This window comes from Diadema antillarum, unplaced genomic scaffold (assembly GCF_040938485.1).
Source record: "Diadema antillarum isolate AM-2024a unplaced genomic scaffold, OU_Dant_1.0 seq00000183_RagTag, whole genome shotgun sequence".
NCBI lineage: Eukaryota > Metazoa > Echinodermata > Echinoidea > Diadematoida > Diadematidae > Diadema > Diadema antillarum.
Window position 1 is genome coordinate 885,340 of NW_027271250.1, and position 26,387 is coordinate 911,726.

At 39.4% G+C, this 26,387-nt stretch overlaps 2 protein-coding genes across 2 annotated transcripts in view; both read right to left on the minus strand.

Annotated features, from left to right (window-relative positions):
- The window catches only part of LOC139728557 (integrin alpha-7-like), a 68,625-nt gene that overhangs the window by 1,036 nt on the left and 41,202 nt on the right, over positions 1–26,387 (minus strand). The window contains 14 exon segments of the mRNA XM_071639493.1: positions 7,033–7,161; positions 8,246–8,350; positions 9,398–9,520; positions 10,026–10,157; positions 11,521–11,694; positions 12,600–12,626; positions 12,628–12,701; positions 13,512–13,609; positions 14,288–14,367; positions 16,667–16,762; positions 17,767–17,914; positions 18,893–18,975; positions 19,746–19,901; positions 20,430–20,599. Coding sequence (XP_071495594.1) covers positions 7,033–7,161; positions 8,246–8,350; positions 9,398–9,520; positions 10,026–10,157; positions 11,521–11,694; positions 12,600–12,626; positions 12,628–12,701; positions 13,512–13,609; positions 14,288–14,367; positions 16,667–16,762; positions 17,767–17,914; positions 18,893–18,975; positions 19,746–19,901; positions 20,430–20,599 — 1,595 coding nt within the window.
- LOC139728556 (uncharacterized) lies at positions 21,934–25,683 on the minus strand. Its single transcript, XM_071639492.1, has 2 exons — positions 24,312–25,683; positions 21,934–22,336 (listed from the first exon to the last, which is right to left on the minus strand). Exon 1 carries the CDS (start codon positions 25,580–25,582, stop codon positions 24,332–24,334), a length of 1,251 nt encoding a protein of 416 aa, XP_071495593.1. The 5' UTR covers positions 25,583–25,683; the 3' UTR covers positions 21,934–22,336; positions 24,312–24,331.

Genomic DNA, 26,387 nt, shown 5'->3' on the forward strand with positions numbered 1-26,387 from the left:
TAGAGAAATTTCTCCACGCATTCTTTTAAATGTGGCTGTAATTGCTCTTTTCTGTTTTGAAAAAAACTGTGTTCCCCTCACCACACTTTGCTCCTCAGGTCAATATATTAAAAATAATAACAACAAACAAACAATTCCATGATTAGGGTGAAGAGATATCAGCCTGCATCACTAAGATAACAATTTTTTGATCATACAAATCATGCCAATTTGTTTTTTCCTTTTATTCAAAGTGACAAAGTCTTTCCAACGTATATCCCATCTGTTGGAAGCCCTCCTCAATACTTAAAAGTTCTTTGCTTTGATATATTCTGCATCAATAATCAGAGGTCAAAACTGTGTACTATAGCGCTCCTTTGCGAGAGAGAAATTCTGAACTAGCAACCTTGCGCAGATGACATCGACCTTCACAAGGAGACTTCACTGTTATATTACTCAAGAGAGATATTCAAAATCACAACACTCCAAGCTGCAGTAGTGTATTATATTAAGTAGGGTGAGACTACTCGACATTAAACATGATATTACATGTACAGCAAGTCTTCATGCAACATCGTCTGTACAGGACTAGATTCGATGATATTTCACTGAAGAAATAAAGAAATAAAACAAATTACTGTATAAGCTGTTATTTTTTGTGTACAGATGTTTGCATGCACAGATATTTTCGTGAATGAGGAGATCATAGACATTTCTGCGAGATATTGTTTTTTGCAAATTGACATGAAGCTGTCGTAAGGGCACTATTACACCAACACATGGGCGACATTTTCGCGTGTTGTTAAATTTGCGGTCCAACAGTGATTTGCGAAATTCCCGAAAATTAAACCCTCGTGAAAATAACAGCTTATACAGTAATGAAGACTACAGTCAACAACAGTGAGACAACCAAATCACAAAGTCCATCGTATCTGACATGACTGAGCTGGCAAACTTCTGTCAGAGACAAGACAAAGGGGTTCACAGAGAGGTTCCATCATGGATATCAAGACCAAACCCTTATGATGATTCACTCACCAAATAAAGACATTTAGTACAAAAAATTCACACAAATGATTCTTCAGACCTTGGTCACAATCCTTAGATTGATGATACAAAACTTAAAGTATTTACTGCTTCAAACAGGTGGTGTTTTGTGTAAAAATACAACATTTTTCAGCTTATAAAAGACTCCAGAAGACCTACATCATTTGAATGAATACCTGGTACAGAGAAAATGAATGACCTTACTATACCTTGAGTCAAACAAAACAAACAAAAGCACAAAGTAACCAATAAACAGCAGCTGCAGCATGCACAAGAATAACCAAATATATGTAAAGATGTATGTAAACAAGAGATATACATAACAACATACTAAAAAAAAAGAAGAAAAAAAAACCTAACCCAAAACAAAAGGAAAAATTTAGCTATCCAAAGGGATGTCTGCAGTAAATTATTAATGACCAAACAGTTAGCCTGTTCACAGTCTAAAAAGATATGTAAAGACAACATTGCAAGAAATGTTGTGCTTGTCTTTAGTATTATATACCAAGGCTTGCAAGGCACAAAAAAAAAGGGTGTGGTATCATCAGTCAAGTGGCTGTTCCACAATATTGAAGTCTGAATCTTAAGTTGAGATGTATCTGTTAGACACTTGTGATGCAATCAAAACGTCCCCTCATTGTGAGCTTGCAATAAGCTCCCCCTACACTGTTAAAACTGTAAAGAAATAATACCAAAGAATGCAAAATAATGTCAGAAAAAAAGAGAAACACAAAGGCCTGCTTATATAACATACATAAAATAACAAAACAAGCATGCAAATAAATACTTGACTTACACGGTGTTCGCAAACACTGTTACTTTATACACCTTGTACCTGCTCCTTACACTTTGTTACTACATTCATATACAGTCAACCTTGCTTAAGTTGACCTCGCATAAGTCGAATAATCGCTTAAGTCGAAGGTCTTTTTATGTCCTCTTCTCTGTATATTCTTTGAGTTTAATCCCTCATAAATCAAATTTTCTCTAAGTCAAAGCTATTTTTTCAGTCCAAATAGATTTGACTAAGGCAAGGTTGACTGTGTATCAAAACCACTTTCTCCTCACAAAGTAGCACCGGTAATTCACTTAAAGAACACAGAATATACCAGTTATGTACCACATGATTTCCAAGATCAAACATCACCACTACTCACAGGAAAGTGAAGCTCAAATACACTCCAATGAGTGTCCGTTTTAAAATGAAAAGGCCAGCTACATCTTCCTATCATTTAAGATTTCATTCAATCAATTGCTAGGAAAAAACTGACACATGTTGCCATGCAATGCTTTGTGCATTGAGCAGCCTACAGGTTGCAAGGTCATGCATAGCACATCACCAAGTTTGAAGATCAAAGTCGAAAGCTGCAGTACAATCAATTAATCATATTTGGAAGTTAGAGCTCTTTCTGATTCAGCAAAGAAGAGTAAAAGTTTGCAGCAGGCAAAGTTCAGCACTGTAGTGGCACACACTACATATGCACTTCAACCTATAGCAGTTGAACCAATTGGCTGAGAAGGAGGCTCAGAGATCACATAGAGAGATGAAGATACTCAGTACGAGAAAGTGACATCTACAAGATCAGAGCACAATGTATTAATGCCAGAGAGAATGCCAGTTTATGCAAGAGAGACAGGAAACCACCCCAGGATACAGAGAAAGTCCTCCATACACACAAGACGTACAGAACATTCTGACGGAATGACACATCCCGTCCAGAACACACATTAACACATACAGTATAGACTCTGGAGAATCGAATCAATGACAGGGACCCCAGAACAACAGGAGCACGAACATGAAAAACAGAAAGCAACGCACATCTCCACTAAGCAGTGTCAAAGATCAAAAGTCCACGAAACCAGTCACACACTGACACGACACATCCACCAAACAGCACTCAGCATTGAGCGTTTGTGGTTAATAGCATAGCGAGTGGCGGTTACTGAGGTTAAAGGTTAATGGTTACGCACTGGTCCACCTCCACTGGTTCCGGGCCGATAGAAAAAGCCAACCTGGATGAGGATGATGCCAGAGTGCATACATGCCAGAATAGATGATGACAAGAGGTGTTACCATGGTGATAGATGAAAGATAGTGATACACAATCAATGATAACTCCAAAGGTGAGTGACCAATGGTAGGAAAACATCCCGATGTGCAGTGACATAGAGGATTTAACTTGGAGACAGGAAAGGAAAAAATAAAGGATTTGACATATAATGAAGGCAAAAGCATCAAGAATGAATAATTCTTTGTCCAGATTTTATGATACAGGAGAACACTTTTCCAAGGATGTTTGTTTTATCTGAATCAACTTCCTAAAATTTCTTTGATGCCACTGACATACAATTCTGGTAATCATTTTCAATATCTGCAAATCTTTTATTGATATTCCATAGTTATTACCATTAGCCACTGTTTGATACCTGGCATCAAAAAGTAGTTACATCACGTTTATTACCATTCTCCAAATTGTGATCAATCTATTTTCTTATTTCCCTAGAATCTTTGATGACTTGCTCTCATAAGCAGCACAAGAATGATTCAGACTGCAAGTATGAAATCTATTTCAATATCTGTAAAGCTACTGTATACGCTATAATTTTCGCGTACATACATTTTCGCGAATTGCCGCTGTCACACATTTTCGCGAGTGGTTAAATTCGCGATTGGGGGACCAGAGAAAATATGAAGTGGCAAAGAAAGTGTGAATTTTCAACTTACTAGCAAATAAGAATGATACTAGTTATACACTGCATGAAAAAGACTTGCCAAACTCTGCGAACTAGTAACTTAGAATTCAACATTTCTGAAGTGGTTATTAAGTCCATCGCGCTAGATTTCTGACGAGTGGTCCCCTTGCGATAATGGATTGGCTCTCTACAGTATTCATAAGTAGACGTGGACGTGCGTAAACAAGCTTAGCCAGTATGGTCTGTTCGATAAGCTGTGACATGGTATACTAGTACTGAAATGTTCGTATCATCAAGGCGAGGGATTCATTTTGGAAGGTAATATTTTCGTGTGTTGTTGATTTCGCGAATAGCTCCCGACTCGCGAAATTCGCGAAAATACAACTCCCGCGAAATATACAGCGTATACAGTATTTGGAGCCATGTGTCATTCATGTTTATTCCAAATGAGGTCATCAACACCCTTTAAAGGTACAGGCAATAAAGTTGGTGCAAAGAGAGGTATACATAGCTCACAGATCTACCTGTTCTTATCTTTTAAAGATCCAACAGCAACCTGTCACTGACACAAAATGTTCTGTGTTGACTCGAAATATCAAAGTCTACAAGTCATACAGTGAAAGGACACGTTAATTTCTTTTGATGTGGCACAAAATAACTGTCTGGCAGGTAGAATGAAATATGAGATAACCAGCAAGTCAGAAAGACTGGAATCTATTTCGGAATTTGCATGAGTCGTCTCATAGTAAGAAAACAAACAAACAAAACAGAAAAAAAAAAATAGTTAGGTCTACTGCTGGTGTTTGAACTATTGAACTTTTGTGCATGTCACCATACCTTTCAGAGGCAAATCTGACATTGTGCAAATAACATATGAAATACAAACTATGCAGTATCAGAGCACTTGGTGTTAACGAAATGATGCAAGAGGCTACATTGCATTGCAATATGTGTGAGTGAAATATTGATGTGAGCTGACATAGATGCAGGGGAAAATGAGGCTTGTTTTCATGAGTAATATTACAAAGACTTTGTGCATGGTGTAACATGCTATGTGCTTCCCGATCTCATGGGTAAGATGATGACATTGAATGGTGCTGAAACTTGATTTATCAGTGTGTCTTGAGATAATGAAATTCAAAATGCATGCACATCATACACACAGTCACATATTCTCTCACTGACATAAAATTGGTACAATCAAGTGTGTGGTATACAGCATTCCTCCTAGTAATAGATTCAAAATTCAGTACTATGCTTGCAGAGAGCTGCACCAGGTGATTTTGAACAGCTTTGAGAAACTGAAATGTTACATTTCAAATTTCCTTCTCCTCAAAACACTATGGTCTCACCAACTTTTTTAAAAATGCAAATTTCTATGAAATAAACACAAGTAACCAAGATATGAATAAGAGAGATTTCTTTGAGAATGAGCACACTTCTGTCATATACTATTGTGTGCAAAACTGCCTTGTTCTTAAACGTAAATATGTGGCACATCCTTCTGGGAAACTGCATCTGACAATGCTGTCTCAAAAAAAAAAAAAAATTATATCTCATGCAGGGACATTTGGTAACAGAGAATGCCACTGACAGAATATGTCCTTACTGACAAGGCAGTATGCTGATCACACTACACAAATAGGGTAGAAAAAATTTCCATCCACACTTCTGGCATTTACACACAGGTTTGTGAATCCAACGGACTTTCCTTTGCCACTTGTACAAAACCTCTACAAATCATAACAGAGATACTCCAAGCCATACATTCATGACAGGCTCATAAATCAAGAGCCACGTTTTCATACCCCGCCACATCATGCTTTCAGGGGAGGGGAGTAATGGAGAAGATACACATACCAGTACCTTCAGAGCCTGACAAAGCACCAATTTCTGTATATAAAACTGGCTCTAGCTACTTGAAATTACCACTACCAGCAAACCAGACTTTCTGGTGTTATATATATATATATTTTTGTTCTGTCTTTTTTTTTTGGGGGGGGGGGGGGGCTCAGGGGTCATGAGATCTTGGGTATGGTGATTCACTGAATATTTACATCAAGATGACCAACTGTCACAAAAGATACTATGTTGTACATAGTTCTCTAAGCAATAATGTGCTGGGATGAATTAGAGGGTCCTGATAGAATTGCAAGAGGCTTTTTATCTACAGAGAACTGTAAAGGATTTTAGCACTGATAGTTCTCAGGGGACCAAAAGTGGCATGGAATGCTGAAAAATGAAAAAATATAAAGACATAAATCTCACAAAATCAAAAAGAATGATGCTAAATACATATCACGAGCATAGTTACCTTGAAAAATCCACTCTCACAGCAACTTCAAGTTACCTAGTTTATCGTGTCCTCCTACTTTTCAAGTCAGCCAGTGACATCAGAACTTATGTAATTTGCATGTGTGGATATGACTATAACAAACACTTCTATTTCGTATAGTGTATTGCAGATGCCATACTCTTAAGCCCCAGTTTTTCCTATCTTATCTAAATGAAATTTCTACACTATTCTGTTTAACTTTGTTACTTGTTAAATAAAGTATTACAGGAAAACAGAGTGGAATTGCCTTTTCATATTCATCTGATTTTACAATAATCTTATAAGTTTACTGATTGGTTGCCTTTGTCACTTTGTAGTATTCATGTAAAATTAATAACTCTTCGCAGCACACAGTCCTAAAGAGGTCATGAAAGACGGTCTCATGGCATGTGTAATGCTCCATTTACACCATGTTCCCAGCAGCCACGGAAGTCCCGTTTCAGGACTCCTTGGACAAAACGGATGGATGTGAGAGAACGTGTTGGGATGACACAGACAGACACGACAGGCCACAATTGCCTTGGATGCACTGTCAGATTTCTAAACTGTCAAAAAAGTTTCAACAGCATTCCTGGTGCTAATGAGAGACCTTGTATGCCATAATAAAACACTGGGTGAATAAAACAGGTAACAAGACTGCATATAACAGGCCGCAACAAAACTTGGGGGCGGTCCGGAGAGGGGCGCAGTGGAAAATATTGTGTAATCTAACCTGACCAGACGCCGAGAGAACGGCATCTGATAGCTACATGTTCACCGGAGCGAGGACTGGAATGAACAAGACTAGAATATGGAGGGGAAAAACAAGAGAATGTCACATCTACCAACGGCACACTACATTTTAGGCAAACGGGGCTGCCGTGGCTGCTGAGAACATGGTGTAAATGTAGCATTAGAATGCTACATTGGAGGCCTCGAGGAAGGAGTGAGACCAGTATGAGATGTAGCTGAGTAGGGGGATGCGGACGTCTTACCTTCCACAGCAGGAGGATGAGGAGGATGAGGAGGAGAAGACCACCGATGACCGCCAGAGCGATGACCCACCAGGACAGTGGCTGGGATGGAGGGATGGTCTTGATGTCTGGTATGACCGTGGTTACTTGCTGGTAAGGAGTAGAGAGCAAAGAATGCAGGAAGATGAGCGAGAGAAGATTGACAAATGAAGATAACTAGATGTCTACTGCAATTCAAGCAAGAAAAATTGACAGTGGACAGTTGATTGCACTGTCCACTTTGTGTGGAAATGTGTTTTCCACCTGCATTGTACCAGCATATCTGAGTCATATGAGTGCCAGGGAAATATTACACTGTAGCGTTCATACAATTCTTCACTTAGACTTTTAGATCTTTGGTTTCTAGGTACATGGCACATGATTACAATATGAAAATCATGACTACACCAATAAGGGGTGTTGTGTAATGCTAAGTAGTAGACATGAACGTAACATTCCAGTTTTTACTTAGATACCTGGTATATGAATTTGGCAAGTATTACTTTGAGCTGCAGCTGCTGAAATTGTATTTAAAACTACAATTAATAATAGTACATTTGTCCTCTAATCTTAATATATATTGACATACTGTACATCTATCATGAAATGAGCTTTATCATTGCTGGTAGAAAAATCTACTCAACACATGTACCTACAGAAGTATTTTCTCTATATGCCCCTATCATTTTCTACTAAACACTGAGGCCCAAATTCAAGAAGGTGGTACAATCTTTGTCCATGGTTTAAACCATGGACAAAGACCATAGTTTTGTATGGGGCGCCAAGTGTCCCATGGTCTATTTCGTTATGAAATCAGTAATTTCGTCAGACGAAATGACTAATTTCATAACGAAATAGGCCATGCGACACTTGGCGTTCTATACAAAACTATGGTCTTTGTCCATGGTTTAAACCATGGACAAAGATTGTACCACTTTGTGAATTCGGGCCTGACAGTCTTGAAGTGTCCTATAATACACTCACTCATCTAATGTTACTACTGTTAGTGTTACTACGATGATGTAGGCCTAACTGATAGGCATTAGTTCCAGGTATCTACCTCTTTACAGGTAGATTGTGTTTTCATACACAAATAGTTAACCATGAATCTACAATTTCACAGCAGAAGTGGGCTTTAGTCCCACATATTTATTCTTATGCTGGTAGATGGCATTTTTATACACAGATATCTCACCTTGGCTTTATCATTGTCTGTGTTTGTCTGTGTAATGTATGGTGCACTCTCAATCACTACAGATCCATTCGTGACTACCCTCACACTTCTTGCACTGATGTAGTCCTACAGAGTAAAGTCAAAGCAGATGTTAAAACATATCTACAAACCATCTCACATGATAATCACAGAAAAAAAGGAATCACTTTAATAACTGTCCAATCGTAGGTACACAACATAATGAGATAATTGGTAGGAACTCAGAATGATGATTTAGCAAAAATTATTTACTTTCAAACTCTACCATGTACCCTTTACATAATTTGAAATGTTTTCACACATGAGAAACAACACTAGTTTAGAAATGGTCAAAAAATAAACAATCATGCGTGAACTGGCAAACAGATCTGCAAGTCTAGCATAATCTCATCTCTGTTGTAAATCACATGCACAGGCTTTAATCTTTGAATCTGTGGTCCTGTCTGAATTCTTGCTCATTCTCAGGCCTGATTCTTTATGAATGTCATGGCAAAATAATTTTGTGAACATACACTGTCATGGTGAGTCCACTACAGCATATTTTCACATTTTCTCATCCCCTTTAAATATTCAACATGCATACACTGCTTTAACTGTCATCTACAGGAATGAACAAGATGTGGTAAATTGTTTTGCACCTAACGAGAGGCTAACACTGCTATGGTCCCAAGTATGATGCAGACAGAACTAAATAACTATGAGACTATAATTGAGACTAAATATTTGGTCATACGACAAAATGAAGACGTCATCTCAAATTACAAACAATTAGAAATACAGTCACTAACATCCATCGGCCTACACACAGCAAGAAAAGCAAAGGATACAACTTGTGACATACAAAAGTAACTATCATCACACTGCATAGCCCACAAGTCAAAATGGCTGTAATCTCTGGGTAAGTCAAACACGACAATTTGTAATCTGTCTGTATGGACTTTGGTGTCTCTGGCATTTAGAGATAGAGTGGTTTAGAAGGTTATCCATTTTTTTTTTTAAATCTGTCCTAGTGAAAACTGCCTACTCTTTTTTTTTTTTTTTCGTGATATGGATGAAACTCACAAAAGTAAATCCCTTAGTGCCTAAGACTGACCACAAGCATTACCAACTGCTTCCGAGTAATAAGACAATTACCTCAAGGAAGGTGGCATTCCAGAGTCGTGCCCTGATAATTATTCTGGCCTCTCCCTGTTCCTTGGTCAGGGGTTTCAGGTCACACGTGATGGGAATACATTTTGCTGTCCCCGACGCACAGTCCTGGACAATGATCAATGAAGTTTGGAAAGAGTTTAAACCTCTTTGCATTGTTAATGGTAAGACAGGAATACATACAACTCATTTAAAAAACAAAACAAAACAAAAACTCCCCTAATACTAGTATCATTAGCATCATGATCCCCACAATATCCTTCAGTGCTTTCTCGATTGAATGTGGACACATTCTTAACAACAACAACAACAACACAACTTTTCCATTAACCTACATTTCTTTTATGGGAAACACCTTTTAACTGGGTGATTGTATGTTTACTATCTAAATCATATGCAAATTTACACTAAAATATTTTTGCTTACTCTTTTATCATTTACAGAAAAAAAAAACCTGAATATGTTAGAGAAGATCAGCCTGAATGAATAGATGTTGATCATTGTATGCTAGAAGAAAAACAAACAATGCAGGGAAAACAAGAAGGGTGAAGAAGAGAAGTGATGAGAGAGAGAGAGAGAGAGAGAGAGAGAGAGAGAGAGGGAAGGCTAATACCAATGTGATGTCTTTGCCACTGGTCAGCTCCTGGGTAGACTTGGCTGCCTCTGGGGCTACCTCTCTTCGTTTCCTGGACAATGCTGACTGAGTCCCAGGCACTGGACTGTATGCCACTCCACTGTCTTTGGACTGCACATGGCAATAAATGAGGAAGGGGAAGTCAGTGTTGAATTAAATCTGCATTCTGTTTAATAAAACCATGATGGTAAAGATAATTAATCAGATAATTGAATAAACTGGGTGCAGAGTGGTCCACAACTTGAAATTTGAGCATGTTGCAAGCTCAGAATCTATTAAAGAATATTGCAGAAATTGTATGTGTGCGGAGTGCACATCATGAGCACGTAGTATGCAAGATTTTGCAGCTTATCTCTCTTTTTGCTGCTTACATTCAATGTTCTCTCTCATGCTTTGCACACAAATATCTCAGTACCAGGTAGTTTAATGTTTCTTATGTTTTGCACATGTTTTTCATATGTGTGAATATATTTCATTTTGAGCTTGTTGCAAATTCTTGAGGATGTTGCACAATATATTGCTGGTTTTTGAGGATGTTGCACAAGAATTTGAGCATGTTGCAGCGACATGCTGAAACCCCTCATGGACCACCCTGCCTGATGAATGAGTATGTGTATGATAAATAACACAAATGGGATGGACACATTTACACTTGGTAAATGAAGATTACAACAGAAGAATAAAACGTTTTACGTGTACCAGGCATACATGTCAAAATCATAAAAGAGGGAAGATGAGCGTGCAAGTTTATGTTAATTCCTGTCAAGAATTACTCACATTGCACTGTCAAACATATGCATATACAGTGGGGAATCTCTCACAATCTTTCATCACTGGAATTACTAAAATGTACATTTTCTCTGCTAGGAATTTATGACCAGAAGACATCTCTTTTTCAATTTGATAAAAAACTTATCATTAAATGGAGAAGTTGATTCTATCAAAGCAAACCCATTTCTCCATAGAGGAGGTACACCTGGAGGTATTCTGAATCTATTTTACTGTCACTATCATTTAGTAAAACTTAACATGCTTTAAATCTGGCTAGTAGGGCTTAGGTCTCAGCAAACATATGCAGTGCAACCTCAACTTGGGGTGTTTTCATGAAGACACTGATTTAAGCAACCGTACGGCCATATAAGAGTTGAGAAACAGCCAAGTTCAGTGTGGGGTGAGTACTGTATGGCAAGAAATGTTTGCAGCATGAAATTTTTGCAAACTGGAGCCAATGTCCCTCTTTGCGGCATAAAATTTTCGCAAATTGCCACTGGCATTCAATGTGTATAGTGTAGACAAGAACTTCCAAAATTTGGCTCTCACAAAATTCACAAAATTGAAATGTATGCAAACATTTTCATTTTTACAGTATCTGAACGGCCATAAACTAGTAAACAGATTCACATTTGTAGCTGGGTATGTTTGTGCAAAGAGGGCAAAATGGTGGCAGTGGCTCAACAAGCCTTCTTAGTCTCACCTTCAGACCCAGTTCGTTGACATAGTAAGCTGGGGTCACATTACACACTCCTCTGTCGTTTTCCACATACGGCATCTCAGTGAGATAGAGCAGCCATTTGCCATTCTCCACTTCCACAGGATAGTGGATGGTGACCAGAGCTGTGTTGACTGCTCCGGGTCCCTTGTTGAATATCTGGTTACCATTGAAAGTAAGCGAACACCAAGCATTAACATTCAGAGAGCATTTTCAATTTCTCAGCAGTACCCAGTATACTGTAATACATGAAATGTAAGATTGTCCACACATTTGATGCTAGACTGACAAACTTTTACTAATGTCAGAATGCTGCAATTTGCTCATATGAAAGAACACTTTCACAGCCAGCAAATATCACAGACATATATCTCTCTATTTATCTTTCCATCTATCTATTTATCTACCTATCCATCCATCCATCTATACATCTATCTATCCATCTGTATTTTCTTAGTATCAGTCCATTTGTGCATTTTTATAGCTACTCTTTTACCCAGCTATGCAATATTGGCTTGATGGCAAGTACACATCCCATCCCCTAAACAGAGAAAAGAAATAAAAGGGGTATAATAAAGAGGAAGAATACTTGGGAGGGGAGGAGAAATGGAGGTCTCAGTATTCATTTCAATATAATAATAATAACAATAACAATAATAATAATAATAATAATAATAATAACAATACTAATAATAATAATAATAATAATAATAATAATAATAATAACAATAATGATAATGATGATAACAATAATAATAATAATAACAATAATGATGATGATGATGATAATAATAATAACAATAATAACAATAATGATGATGATGATGATGATATGATAATAATAATAATAATAATAATAATAATAATAATAATAATAATAATAATGATAATAATAATAACAACAACAACAATAATAGAACTAATGATAATAAATGATGATGATGATGATAATCATAATAATAATGAAAATGATAATAATAGTGGCTACTTTCATAGCACACAGGTCCACCTTTCGGTGCTCATGGGGCTTCAAAAATGGAAAAGATAGACATATGACTACTCACAGTCCACTCCTGGTTGACCGGTAAACCCAATGTCTCCGAAGTAGACCATGGCGCTCTCACCCTTGACCTTACCACTGAAATACATCTGCTCGGGGACCATCCCTGAGTAAAGAGCAATGAACACAGAAGAAAATCACATGTACATGTATAGACAGTGACTCTAGACTCTCCATACCAAGAGAAAGAGAGACAGACACACACAAAGAAATAATATGTACATCAGATCCTTATTCACTCAAGTATACATACTTACAGTGTAACTATTCTAACCCAGGATACATAGTGTCATTTCAGTAGTAAATGCAAAAGCCAAACAACAACAACAAAACAATTTTGAGCATCTCACTCAGTATTATGGGACTACCACATCTGTTTTTAATGAACCCAAATCTTGCTGTCCATAAATGAGATGTCAGGGTATCAAAATAAACAGAACAATTTATATCTCTGTGCCTCATGGAGAGTAACCTATAACATGGTTTGGTAGTACCAAAGTAAAAGTGCAAAGGGTAGTGTTCTGAAGCATGTTCAGTAGTATGTGATATATCACAGGCTATCTCAAAATGAAGAGTCTTAAAATGGCAGGTTAATTTTCAGTTCCCACCAAACTATGATTGTCCTAAAATATCATTCTTCTTGGACAAATAAAACAAAGCAAAACCAAATGAACAGAACATTACAAATTTCATCAAACTTGGATGAGGTAAAAAACAAACAAAACATGATGTATGACAAGCAATAACAACCCTTTCCTTCTTAAAATCAATGAATGCTTATTTGTCAATTGTGCAACTGTATGCAACTTTAATGGAAAGAATGCAAGTTTACCTTTCAGCTTTTCATGTCAAACATGGAAATTTAACCTATTCTTCAGACTGACCATGTCACAAAAAGAAAGAAAAAGGAGATGACCTTTGACCTACCCACTGATAATAATATCTGTGATACTCTCTACTTCAATCTTTATCACTTGGACATTGTCAGCTGGGTTCTCTTCCATGTCAGTAGTCCTGAAAAACAAACAAACAAACAAACAAACAGAGTGACAGGTTGAAGATGACACAAACAGGAGGAAAATGATAACTTTGACATCTGGTCTTTAGCAATACTATTGGTAGACATAGTCCTCATCTTCATTGTCATTATCATCATTACCATCACCACCACTAACACCACCACCACTATCATCATCATCATCATCATCGTCATCATACTGACAATCAGAAGGAGAACAATAGTAATTAGGATAAAAAATTATGAATAAGATGTGTATACCTTTTGAAAAGTTGTAATATTGGGACAAAACTGCTAAACATGGCACACACTTGGATTCTGGCCACAGAACTAAAAGTAAAACTTTCTACACTTTGTTACACTTTGGCGAGTATTCTCACTCACTAAGTACCCTCCCATATACTCTCATCCATGTAGGAAAATTTGTAATATTACTGCCGGTCACCAGTATCCACCAAGTTTGAAATCCAATTCACTCTGGAAGAGGTTGTTCATCCTGGGTGAGGTGATTCAAGAAGGTGAAATGTGTTTGGTGGATGCTATGTTGAAGTTGTTTATCATGCAATCACCCAGAAAAATAAATTCAGAGTTTATCTAAAAACACAGGTTCTCAATTGGAATTATGTCAGGAATCTACCAAATGTCAACAAAACGAAGTTTTACAGTGTACTCACGAGGAAACGATCAGTGTGATATTGAATTCCTCCGCATCTGCAGGAACGCTCTCGGCGTCAAATATGATCGCAAATGCATCCTGTCACAAAGCGAATGATGTTGACACACAACATGTCCAATATCAGGTAGAAAATCGCAGTGTGTGGATATTTCCACAAACACAAACATACAGATTAAAGAGAATACAGTGTACTATGTTTCTGGTAATTACATTACATATCTACATTTCCTGTTCAAGAAACCCATTTGAAGATAATGAGGATGTTCTACTTCAAAGGCACTATTATGAACACTTGCATTACATGACTTCACAATTCAGACTGATTTATGATTGAGACTATTACAATATCTATGAGCCCTAAAACACATAGAACATACCACAATGTGTAAAGCATGGGCAAGGTAACCTACATTTCCTCAATATGAAATACCCCTCGACTGTGTGGGAGTAAATGGAATACCACATAATATGTGCTTATAAGCTTTCACAAAGCTGTACTCAGGAGGTATGTGATCCTTGGATGTAATTAAGTGGCATGCCTCAAACTAGATATATCGCTACGGCTACTGATATGCCTCCGCCATAATGCATGGTTCTCCTAATAGGTCTATAGTACAATGTCTTGACAATGTGTGATGACAGTTTCACACAATTGGCAAAATATTAAAATGACAGGTTTGACACAAATGTGCTGAATGTTCACTTTCCTAGAACTAGATTCAATTGGATGAATGATTAAAATGTCAGAGTGCAGGTATTTGGGGAACTGATGATTTTTACTTGACTTTTGACCCTTTTATAAGTTTATGCATTGAGTAATTTTCAAGGTATTGAGAAAAAGTATAATTTCAGTATCAAACGGGAAAATAGCATTATCTAAACCTGGCCTTTGACCTTTGACCTCACAGTTCCAAAGAGAATCACTGTTAGGTTGAACATGCATAAATATGTAAGTTTCATGATGATACCTTGAGTTACTTTCGAGATATGGAGGAAAAAGTGCAATTTAGCACTTTCACTTGACTTTTTACCTTTTGACCTTTGACCTTTTGGCAAGAAACTTCCCCAAAAATATATATTGGGTAATACATGCCATACATCAAGTTTAAAAAAAACAACCTTCAGGCATATTGCATTTTAAGGAAAGTAGTGATATTTTGAGGAGTTGACCTTGACCTTTGACCCATGACCTTTGACCCATGACCTTTGACCCATGACCCCCAACTTCCCTAGATAATCACTGCCCATCGGTACAAGCATGAATACTAAGTTCCATGAAGATACCTTGAACCATTTGCGAGATATGGAGAAAAACATGAAATTTCAAAAAAAAAATTCACAATATAACCTGTGACCTTTGACCTTTGACCCTGTGACCCTAAAATCCACACAAAGTATTATCCCCCAAGGATATACCCTCATACCAAGTTTGATGTAAAACCACCACACGGTTCTTGAGATATCGACAAAAACAAAACGGGACGGACGGACGTACGGACGTACGGACGTACGGACGGACGGACGGACGGACGGACGGACGGACGGACGACCCGAAAACATAATGCCTCCGGCCACTTTGTTGCGGAGGCATAAAAATGAGATATATGAACACTCCCTGAACCCTGCCAGACCATGCCAACATGATGTGGTGTGAATTGCTCTAGTTTGCTCCTGCATGGTATGCTTTAAAGCCAAAACAAACTTCTGGTACGCCTGCAAAAATTGTCAAATTTCGCTCCCAAATGTACATGTACACCTAAGAAATGTGTGGAATAATGCTGTAATAACAAGATATTGATTGGGTAACAACGAAAATGAGAAATATAAACCAAAAAGGTTCGCCGGAGTTGCAATCTCAGAAATTCCGCAATTGGGATCAGGCTAACTTGGGACTTGGGGACAACTCAGTCTCGCTTTGACGGCGGGCTGAGTTGTCCCTCTGGATTGTACAGTGTTATACTATAGGAGCACTTTGCGATCTGGCTAGTCACAGTTATGGGCTGAGTTGATACAACACGCGCAGCAAAGAACCTCTTTGGCGCACATACAAAATTAATGTCCGCCTATCAAGCGCCTATGTATAGAATATGGCGATCATGAACTGCGTGTAAATTGTCTGATATAGGGCCGAGTTTTCCCTGAGACCAATTATTCTGGATCCTTCTGGATAAACAGTCGGTATACGGACCACGCTTTTGATCTCAAAAAACTCCAAAACAACTCATCATCCCAGCAAATCGCGTCAGCCAGGTAAGTCTCTTGGTAGACTCTTTCGATATATTGTAAGCAAATAAGAAATAGTGCGAGACGGGTTCTCAAACCCTTACCAGAACTATGCTTTCACTTTAATTGGGACTGGATGCCACCTAAGACTCACCAGAGAACCTGAGCCATACGGGTTGCCCAGAGAACAGATCATGTTTGTCACATTGGCTCCCTCTTCATATTCTTCTGCCTGACATCGGGATGTAAACTGTTCCAAAAATGAGGGGTGAAGAAAAGGAAAAAAAAATCATTGAAAAGTCTCTTAAAAACTATCATGGTGACCATGTCAGGAAATATACATAAGCCTGTAGTATATGGGATTGTTATGTCAGTTGAACCAACATCAATACCTAAAAGAAAAATGCAGCCATCACTGAAGTAGTGTCTTGGTTCATAGTTTGAGTGGTCACTCCTAAATCTTTATCATTACATCAATTTAAATGAAAAGGGGGGGGGGGGGTAACAGTGTGTTAAAAGTGTGTTAGTTTAACAAGGCCACACATCCCTTCTGAAAATGCTACAAAATGTTGCATGCATGTAATCTATTGGTAATACAACTCAGAGGTTTTTTTTAAAGAAATGATAAACCAACACCATGTCACTTGAGAATATACTCCCTTTCTGTACCAAAAATAATGGCTGGATTTTGGTTTTCTTTTTTTTCAGGGGGGAGGAGTATCTTTTTTCTTTTCTTTTTTTTTTTTTTTTTTTGGGGGGGGGGGGGGGGGGGGGGGGAGAGTACACTTGTATTTTTCTTTTTTAAGGGGTAGTATTGTTTACCCCTCCACCATGAAAGAAGTTACCAGTTCTATTATTTAGAGGAAAGGTATAAATTACCCTACCTCTACAATATTCCAGCTTGTGAAATGAATCTAATTTTCAGGATTGCAAAAGGGACACATGAACTTAAAAGGGAACATTCCAGTTACATTTTAGTTAACCCTTTCTGCCACCCTTGAATTATTAGGCAAATCTAGCACAAGATTGCTGCCTCTTACTTTGCCTCTTTGTGCAAAGCCACCACCCCCCCCCCCCAAAAAAAAAAAATGGACTAGAAGCAAGCTGTATCATCATAGGCACATGCAAAGCCTACAGCACCTTCTGGGCACTAGCGCAGAAATGATTTCTGATTGCTTCATTGGTTAATTTTATTTGGTTGTAGGGAACTCAATGGTGGAAAAGAACAGGAGACAGGCAATGCAGGGGCTTTACCACAGATTGTTGCACAAAGTCAGAAAACCGTAGGAAGACAGGGTAGGTGATGATGAGCTGAGCATCGTAGGCATCCTCATTGCGGTTCTCCACAGAGACGTCAAGAGTGAACACTGTCACTTTGCCAACCTTCAGGGTTGGTGGGTCGCTGTGAGGTCAAACATTCAGATAGAAATATGAAGGTAACATGGTAACATCGTGAGAGTACAAGGAGCTGAACTTTGGTCCCTCTGCCTCTCTCAACGTCTTTGCATTTTTTTCCCATAAGCACAAACACTGGGTGCGTTTGAGCACTCTACAGTGAACCAAAGCGAACTGAACGAAAGCATACCGTACTGTACTGTGCTAGATTTGGAGCGCTCAAGCGCTCTGTGAAGAAAACGTACCTCATGAGTTATTTTTAGAAGAGTTCATTAGAAGAGTTTAGAAGAAGCATTTTGTAACAAGAGGATCATTCACCTGGCCTGCTTGAGCTATTGACAGATGTTCCAAACAAAGAGAATAATGCATTATGATGAATGCGTAGGATACGTGCATGCTATACATGGAACTTTTGGTACGCTTGTGGTACCCTATTTGGGCACATCTAAAAGTGGTCCACTATTGGCTCAGTAGGTATGGTACGTACAATTTGGGAGCATACGAGCACTCCTCTGGTGTGGGTATGGTACGGTGCAGTTCACTTTACGAATACAGTTGTTAACCATGATTCTACAATCTCTATTAGCAAATCGAGGTTGGGAGGTGTGTTCAAATCTTGATTTGCTCAATTCAACTCAATACTTCCCCCCTTGACCCCCTAGAACATGAATAAGGAGGTGAAGTTAAACCTGTTGAGGGTGGGCTGGTTTTTGGTACAACACACATTTCCCATAGACATTTTTTATTGTTTTTCTGCTGATCTAATCTCAAATATCTCACTTATTTGTTAGTTTGATAAAAATGGATGTATTGGTTGTTGCATCAAAACTTTTCATTCAGTTAAAGGTAACATGACAAGATACCTTCAGGTACTATACGATTAGCAACAACAATAACAAAAATAGCAATTCAAGACACCTCTAGGTACTAGAGGATAAGTAACAACAACACAACAGCAAAACCAACACATTTGCTCCTCACTTACCCCTGGAGGCTAACTGAAGCCTTGACTACCAGGTCTGTGATGCACACACCATCATCTTGAGCACACTCCTTTGTGAAGACAACCTACAAAATACGATGGTTAAATGAATTGGCTTTCAAGCTTGGAGAAATAGCACTACTTTCTTCAGACACAAAAACACATATCTCCTACTTTCCTATTACCCCCTCCACCCCCAAAAATACATATAAAACACATACACACACACACAAAAGAATGTGGCAAATACAATGTGGCCTCTCATTACTTTTTCTTCAAACAAACAATCTAACATGGTTGAGCTCTAGAAATGTTAACAATTAAGTTGTTTCTCGTATTGTGCTCTTCCAATAGAACCATATCCTGTTTTGTGATTTATGCTTTCTTTTCTTGACCTGTGACCATCAATAAATGGACCAAAAATCTCATTACATATTATTGTCACAGCCTTACATACATATATATCTAGCACTGCAAAGATATTACAAGCCTATCCCAAGTTTCAAAGATTCAAGAAAACAAATGCATGTGTAAGGACAGACATATCAACAACAACAACAACAAAAAACAACACACACACACACACACACACACACACAAACTAAGACTTCCTCTTGTACTATGAGCCAGATAAAATACTGTAAAACAAGGAATCTTTGCTTGAATTCTAACTTCGTAAATTTTGGGAGAGTCAAGATTCGCGAAAATAAATGCATGTGAAAGTTCCTTTCTACACTACATATGCATTGAATATCAGAGACATTTCCCGAAAATTCGTGAAAATTTCATGACGCGAAAATATATTGCTTTACAGTATTATGATAGTTCACAAACATACAGGTAGCAGTGAACTCACCTCAAAGTTGAACTCCGGGGTAACACTGACATCAAGCATGGCGAAGGGAGACATGGAGGGGAGAGGGTCTCCAGGTTCTGGCAAGACTGGGCTCGTTTCTTGGATGCGGTATGTAACTTTAATTGGGATGGGCCGGAAGATGTCTTGGAAGCCATTCTGTGAATAAGTTAGTTTTTTTTTTTTTTTTTTTTGGGGGGGGGGGGATGAGAAGCACAGACTTTTGACAAGAAATCTTCTCTCAAGAAAACAAGGATTTCTCTTGGGTTGACACAGTGTATAAACCACTCTCTGATTCCATCACTTTTTGAAGATGTTGTACAATAAAATTAGCTGCAACTATTTCTTTCTTGTTTTGAGATACCATTGCGATAAGAAAAATGAAAATAAAAAAATGAAATTGAAGAATCCTGTCATGGATCATAGATCAAACATTGTACCTTTCATAATCAGTGGTGGGCATCATTCTGCCTATACTTTAAATCACAACTGTTTATTCTCCATCAATTCAACAGACACATTCATTTGTTTATTTATTCATTCATTCATTCATTCATTCATTCATTTATTTGTTTATTTATTCATTTATTCATTTTTTTTTTTTAGCTGAAGTATGCTGTTCCCATCTCTGTTATTTACATCCATATGAATTGATATGATCTCATGGCATAGTTCTGATAATGTTACCTTGACGATTATACTGATCTCTGGAGAACACTCGACATCTTCGGTAAGCTGTGGTGGAAGGACAAGGATTTGATCCATGAGTCTGGCTGAGCTGCTCTCCTCAAACACCACGCGAGAGTTTAGTCCTATATCACGCCGAGCCAGCTCAGCTTCAACATCGTACTCCACAGCTAGATGATAACAAACAAATACATACAGTGTAGATGAATTACTGTGGATAACCTTCACAGTATATTTCTGCAGTACAGAAAGATTGCATGATCTAGCTGAGCTGGTAATATCACATGAGGAAATTCTATTCTTTTCATTTACAATTTTTTTCAATTTTATAGGACACTAGAACATTAGAAAAAAATCATTTAAAATCACGACAGGACATTCTAGCAGTTTGTTACAAGATGGTATATAGCCATTAGCCTGGGGCAAGTAAACTATCTATTGGGTAAGTAAATTGAATGGGTATTGCCTGTTTATGGTGTTAGACACATGTCTGAATTGCCTATTGGGATATGAGGGAGAAATAGAAAGATTAAATGAGAACTTACCTGTTTGAAATTTGATCTTTATTTTACGAGGGAGTTGTAGGAAGAGAATACATTGAGAGACCCGCTTTGCGCACGCGCAGTCATTTTTCGAAGCATCAAATGTGGCTGCTGGATATCTGAAAGATTATGGAGAACTTAGCTTCAAGTTTGAAACCTTTGGGAGGGAGAGGAGGGAATGTATTCTCTTCCTACAACTCCCTCGTAAAATAAAGATCAAATTTCAAACAGGTAAGTTCTCATTTAATCTTTCTATTTTACTTCTGGAGTCTCCGAAAGAGACTACATTGAGATTTTGAAGCCCAGCAGCCATATTTGTAAGAAAGATAACAGAAATGACTATGAATTGTCATTTACCAAAAAGGGTAAATTGTTTACCTTGTCTGGTCATTTCTTTAGTAGAGCAGTTGTGAGACACTTGCTCCCATCATCGAGCAAGGGTTTGCTGTAGAACTTTCTGAAAGTCTTTTCATTCGTCCAGCCTGCCTTCTCAAGGATAAACGAAACTGGCAAGTCTGCTCTGTGTGCAGCTGACGTCGCAGCTGCTCTTGTTGAGTGAGCCTTATATTTTGAAGTGTCGATTCCTGCCGCTGTCATAACATCTTTGATCCACCTGGAGATGGTTTGTGACGTAACTTTCGCATGGGGTCTGCGAAAACTAATAAAGAGCCGACGCTCTTGACCTCGAATTTCCTCAGTCCTCCGTATGTAGGCTTTGATGTAGTTGACAACGCACAATCGACGATCTGGAGGGTAGGCTCTCATGCTCAGTGTGTAGCCAGCGTTTCCCGGCCTATTTTGTTTCAGTAACTCGCTGAAATGAAATGTAACTGATGATCCCTTGAGTATCATGTTGTTCAAATTCAGGAGCTGCAACGACTGTGCTCGCTGTGTTGAGATGAGAGCCATGAGCATGCATAGCTTTTTGGTGAGATCTCGTAGGCTCAGTGCATTTGCCGGTGACAGCTTTCTGAGGTAACAAAACACAATATTTACATCCCAAGTATCTACATAGCGAGGTCTTGGGGTTCGGAGATGGAAAACTCCCTTCATAAATCTTGATATCAAAATGTTGTTCCCAACTGTAGAGGCACCATCCTCAAGAACTAGGAATGATGCGAGCGCACTTCTTGCTGTGTTGAGTGCATTGTATCCAAGACCTCCTACATGAAAAAGCTCACTAAGAAATTCTAAAACAAACTGAACACTAGAGTGAAGATGGCTTTTCTTCTTACTCTTGCAAAAGTCTTTCCACTTCTTTATGTACACACAATATTGCTTCTGGGTAGAGGCTCTCCAAGAAGCGGCCAAAATGTCCACAATTTCCTTCTTTAGTCCTGTCCTTTCGAAGGGCTGCCGCATAACCTGCAACAGAGAAGATCAATTCGATCATACAAGGGATGTGGTTCATGCGTTACAGGTTGCGTTAATAGGTTCCTACTCCGTGTAATTAGCACTGCTTCACCCTTTAACATCCTTTTCAGCTTAGGAAACCATGCCTGTGTGGGCCAATTTGGCACTACCATTATGCCTTCAGCTCTATCTGTCCTAATTTTTTGAAGACATCTTGGGATGAGACAGAATGGGGGAAAGGCATAGAATTTGAATTCTCCCCAATCCAACGTAAATGCATCTACGGCTTCTGCATTTGGATCTGGCAACCAAGTGACATATCTCTCAAGTTGGTTGTTTAGTCTGGACGCAAAGAGATCAATGTCTGGAAGCCCAAAAACTGAAACTAGTTTGTTAAAGGCTTGCTTGTTAAGCATCCATTCATTTCGGTCACTGAACTTTCTAGACCTGCTGTCTGCCTCAGTGTTCTCACTCCCTGGAAGGTGTGCTGCAGTAACCCAAATATTACGTTCCATGCACCACCTCCAGATGTCTCTAGCTGCACTGTCACAGTCCTTGGACTTAATACCCCCCATGTTATTCAAATAAGCAACTGCTGTTGTGTTGTCTGACCTAAGGAGGACATGAACATCATGTAAAGAAGAGCAAAAGGACTTCAGTCCAAACCCGGCTGCCAATGTTTCCAGGTAATTGATATCATTCTTTCTAGCTCTTTCCATTTCAAGATCGTTCCATCTGCCTCCTGTTTCAATGGACAGATTTGTGGCTCCCCAACCAAGCCCACTAGCGTCTGTACGCAGCTCAAGTGTAGGTCTGTTACGCTTAATTGGTGCACACTCCTCAAAGACATGATTAATCCACCATTTGAGCTCTTCTTTCCCTTCTAATGACAGCTTCATAGGTCTGTCAAAATGGCCTTTGTTAGCTTTAAGGGCGGCAATTTTGTCACGTTCTAGGCATCTGTAGAAAAGAGGGCCATGTTGGACTCCAGGGAAAGTAGCTATTATCTTCCCGATAACATGTGACACCTGCCTGATTGTGGGTCTAGTATTGTCAAGCAAGTCTGAACAGACTGTGATAATGTCCTGCATTTTCTCTTCTGGCAGGGAGATAGTCATATCACCAGTGTGCAGCTTAAACCCTAGGAAAGTGAGCTCTTGTTGGGGTTCTAGCATAGATTTCTCCTCGTGGACTACGAAACCTAGTTCAGACAGGAGATTTGTGGTTGCACGTACAGCCTCCTTTGCTTGTTCTACTGACTCTCCAATAATGAGAGTATCATCAAGGTAGCCTAGTACTATGTGCCCCATTTCTCTCAGTGTAGCGAAAACAGGTTTCATGAGCTTGGTGAAAAGTCTGGGCGCTGTGCTGAGCCCATTTGGTAGGACTTTGAACCTGTAAAATTTCCCTTGCCATGGAAATTTCAAGAATTTTCTGTGTTCAGTGTCAATTGGGATGGAGTAGTAAGCATCTCGGAGGTCGACTGAGGCTAGGAAATCTCCTGGGGAGATTAAAAGGGCAGCTGTATGAATGTTATCCATTTTGAAGTGTTGTACGCTCACACACTTGTTCAAATCTGTCAAATCAAGTATTAGTCGAACACCCCCATTTTTCTTGGGTCGTGTGAAAATGTTTGAGAGAAATTCTCCTTCTTCATAACCACATTCTTCGATAACATTCTTAGTCAGTAAGCTTGCGATCTCTCTGTCAATACAAGCTGAATTGTGCTGGTTTGGTTTGTATTGAATGAAGGGCTTATCCCTCCTAGGGGGCATACATGCTTCTTCAAATTCAATTTTGTAACCCCTGATTGCTGCCAAAATAAATGGATCAGCTGTGATTTGGCACCATCGCCTGTAAAAAAGCCTCACTCGACCTCCGACTGCCACTGGAGCTTTCTTTGGAATACATTGCACACACGTACAAATACATTGGGGAATGCAGGTATGATCATGATGTGAATCGAAACTACCTACAAAAAGTGTACCTCTTTGGGTATGCTGGTAGTTATTTCTTGCGCTGCATTGGAGGCCTGTGCTGTGGAGCCTGTTGTGGGGGGCGGCTCGCTGTGCGGGGTGGTGGCTGCTTGCTGTGACCCCACTGTGGGCGCTGACCTAAAAAAGGCCTGCTACTACCGCCGGCTGTTGGTCTGTGTGTTGAGGCAGCTGAACTTGCAGTCCAGCCAGCACTTCTGTATTGTCGCTTGGAGAAAGCTGCTCCCCTGTACGGGTGGTACGTGCTAGACTGTGGCCGCGAAATTGGGTTTCTCATCACCCCTGATGCAGCTTTCTGCTCCTCTTTGAGATCTTTCATTCTCTTTCCCAATTCATCTCCGAATAGGAATTTAGTGACGGGAGTGGAAGGTTTGCAAAGATGAGAGTAAGTGGCTGCCATGTCCGGCTTGATAAGCTCTTTCCTCAACGAATTGAGTTCAAAATTGGCATTGCACAGCAACGCCAATGCGTCCTGCTGTGTGTCAGTCAGCCGAGGTGATGGGAAGGACTGTATTAGCGCGCTCAGGCCCTTCGTCAGCGACTTCTGCACACGCTGTAACTTGGCATCTCTACTGCGTGTGTGTTGCGGTAGGTTATCCCAGATCGGGCCGTTCACCTTCGGTGTAGCGAGGTAAACACAGTTGCTCGGGGCTGGATACTTAGATGCCGTCTCTTCCAACACTTTTTCTTCTAGCGGGTGGCTTATGAGGTAAGTAGTAGAGCTGGCTAAGTCCTCGTCTACCGGTAGTCCTGTATCACCCGGCTTGGCAAATTTTGCTGCGAGAACGGGAATTTCTTGCACGTCTGCCGCGTCTGACGCAAAATCGCCTTCTTCTCTGTTGGCTTCGCCCGTGTCACGCACGTGCGGCTCCCCGCACTGTTGAAAATCAGTTTCCATAGGAATTTCACACTGTCCGGCGCTGTGCGCCTCATCGTACGCCACAAAATGGCGCGATGCCGGTTTCGGCGGCGTGGAGTTTACACTGGGCAGCGCGTCGACCACTTTACTCAGAAGACTTTCCAGTCTCGATAGTCTGTCCTCGACATCCGAGGATTTTTCGGCCGTCTTTGGGCCCTGCTTCGCTTGCGGCACTTTACCCGCCATGTTAGTACCGGAAACCGTGTCCGACTTAACTAGTTTCTTTTTCGGCTTGACTTTTTTGTCTGTCGGAGGGGAACGTTCTTCGCAAACAACGTTGATGCTTCCCACTGCGCCGGGCTTAGCCGGATGATGCAGCTGTTCTTTGAGCTGTTGTGCCTCCATCACCGTAGCCACCGCGTGACTTTCGTGGAATGAGGCCGCTAGAAAAGGCTGTGCTTGCCGCCTTGCTAAGCACCGAATATTCGTTGTACGATATAGGAAGATTGCGGAATCTAATTCCACTAACTGCTGGTTTCTAGAACCGTTTGTAACGCGAAAATGCGATAAAAGATCAGAATTTTCGACTGCGATAAGGGAACTACGTTCGAATACTCGTGCGTAGAAAAGCGATATGACTGCGCGTGCGCAAAGCGGGTCTCTCAATGTAGTCTCTTTCGGAGACTCCAGAAGTAAAATACTGTATTTTTTAATGCCTCGTCAATTCTGGAGACAAGAGATGTGTTTAAAAGAACATTTTCATCATAACTATGGGAGCAAAGCTTTCCTGCAAAACGACAGAAAGAGGGTGAAGTTCTTTCAATATCTTCATTATTCTAATTTTTCATTAAAGTGATTGGGATTCTAAAACCACAACACAAATATATAAATATACAAAACAATGTATAATTATTTTGGTTCAAATACAACTCACATGTGTGAAATCTCTAAGGCTGAAAAAGATAATTCCAAGTGTTTGTCATCATGGATATCCAGTGCAGTCCAATGAAGTGAAATCTTCAGTCAGTATGCTGGTTTGATGCCAAGTATGTCATGTTACACATTTTGGTTATCCAAAGACCACTTGGGAGAGTCATTTCTTATTTTTCTTCCTTCTTCTTCTTTACCAGATTTAGGACACTGCAATTAATTTTTGTCCTTCAGAGTGTATGTCGCTGTGTTGGTTCATCCGTTCATTCGTTTGGCTACT

Bases quoted from the DNA above. Each gene is read 5' to 3' on its own strand.
- LOC139728556 (XM_071639492.1), bottom strand. From the start codon at position 25,582: ATGGAGGCACAACAGCTCAAAGAACAGCTGCATCATCCGGCTAAGCCC.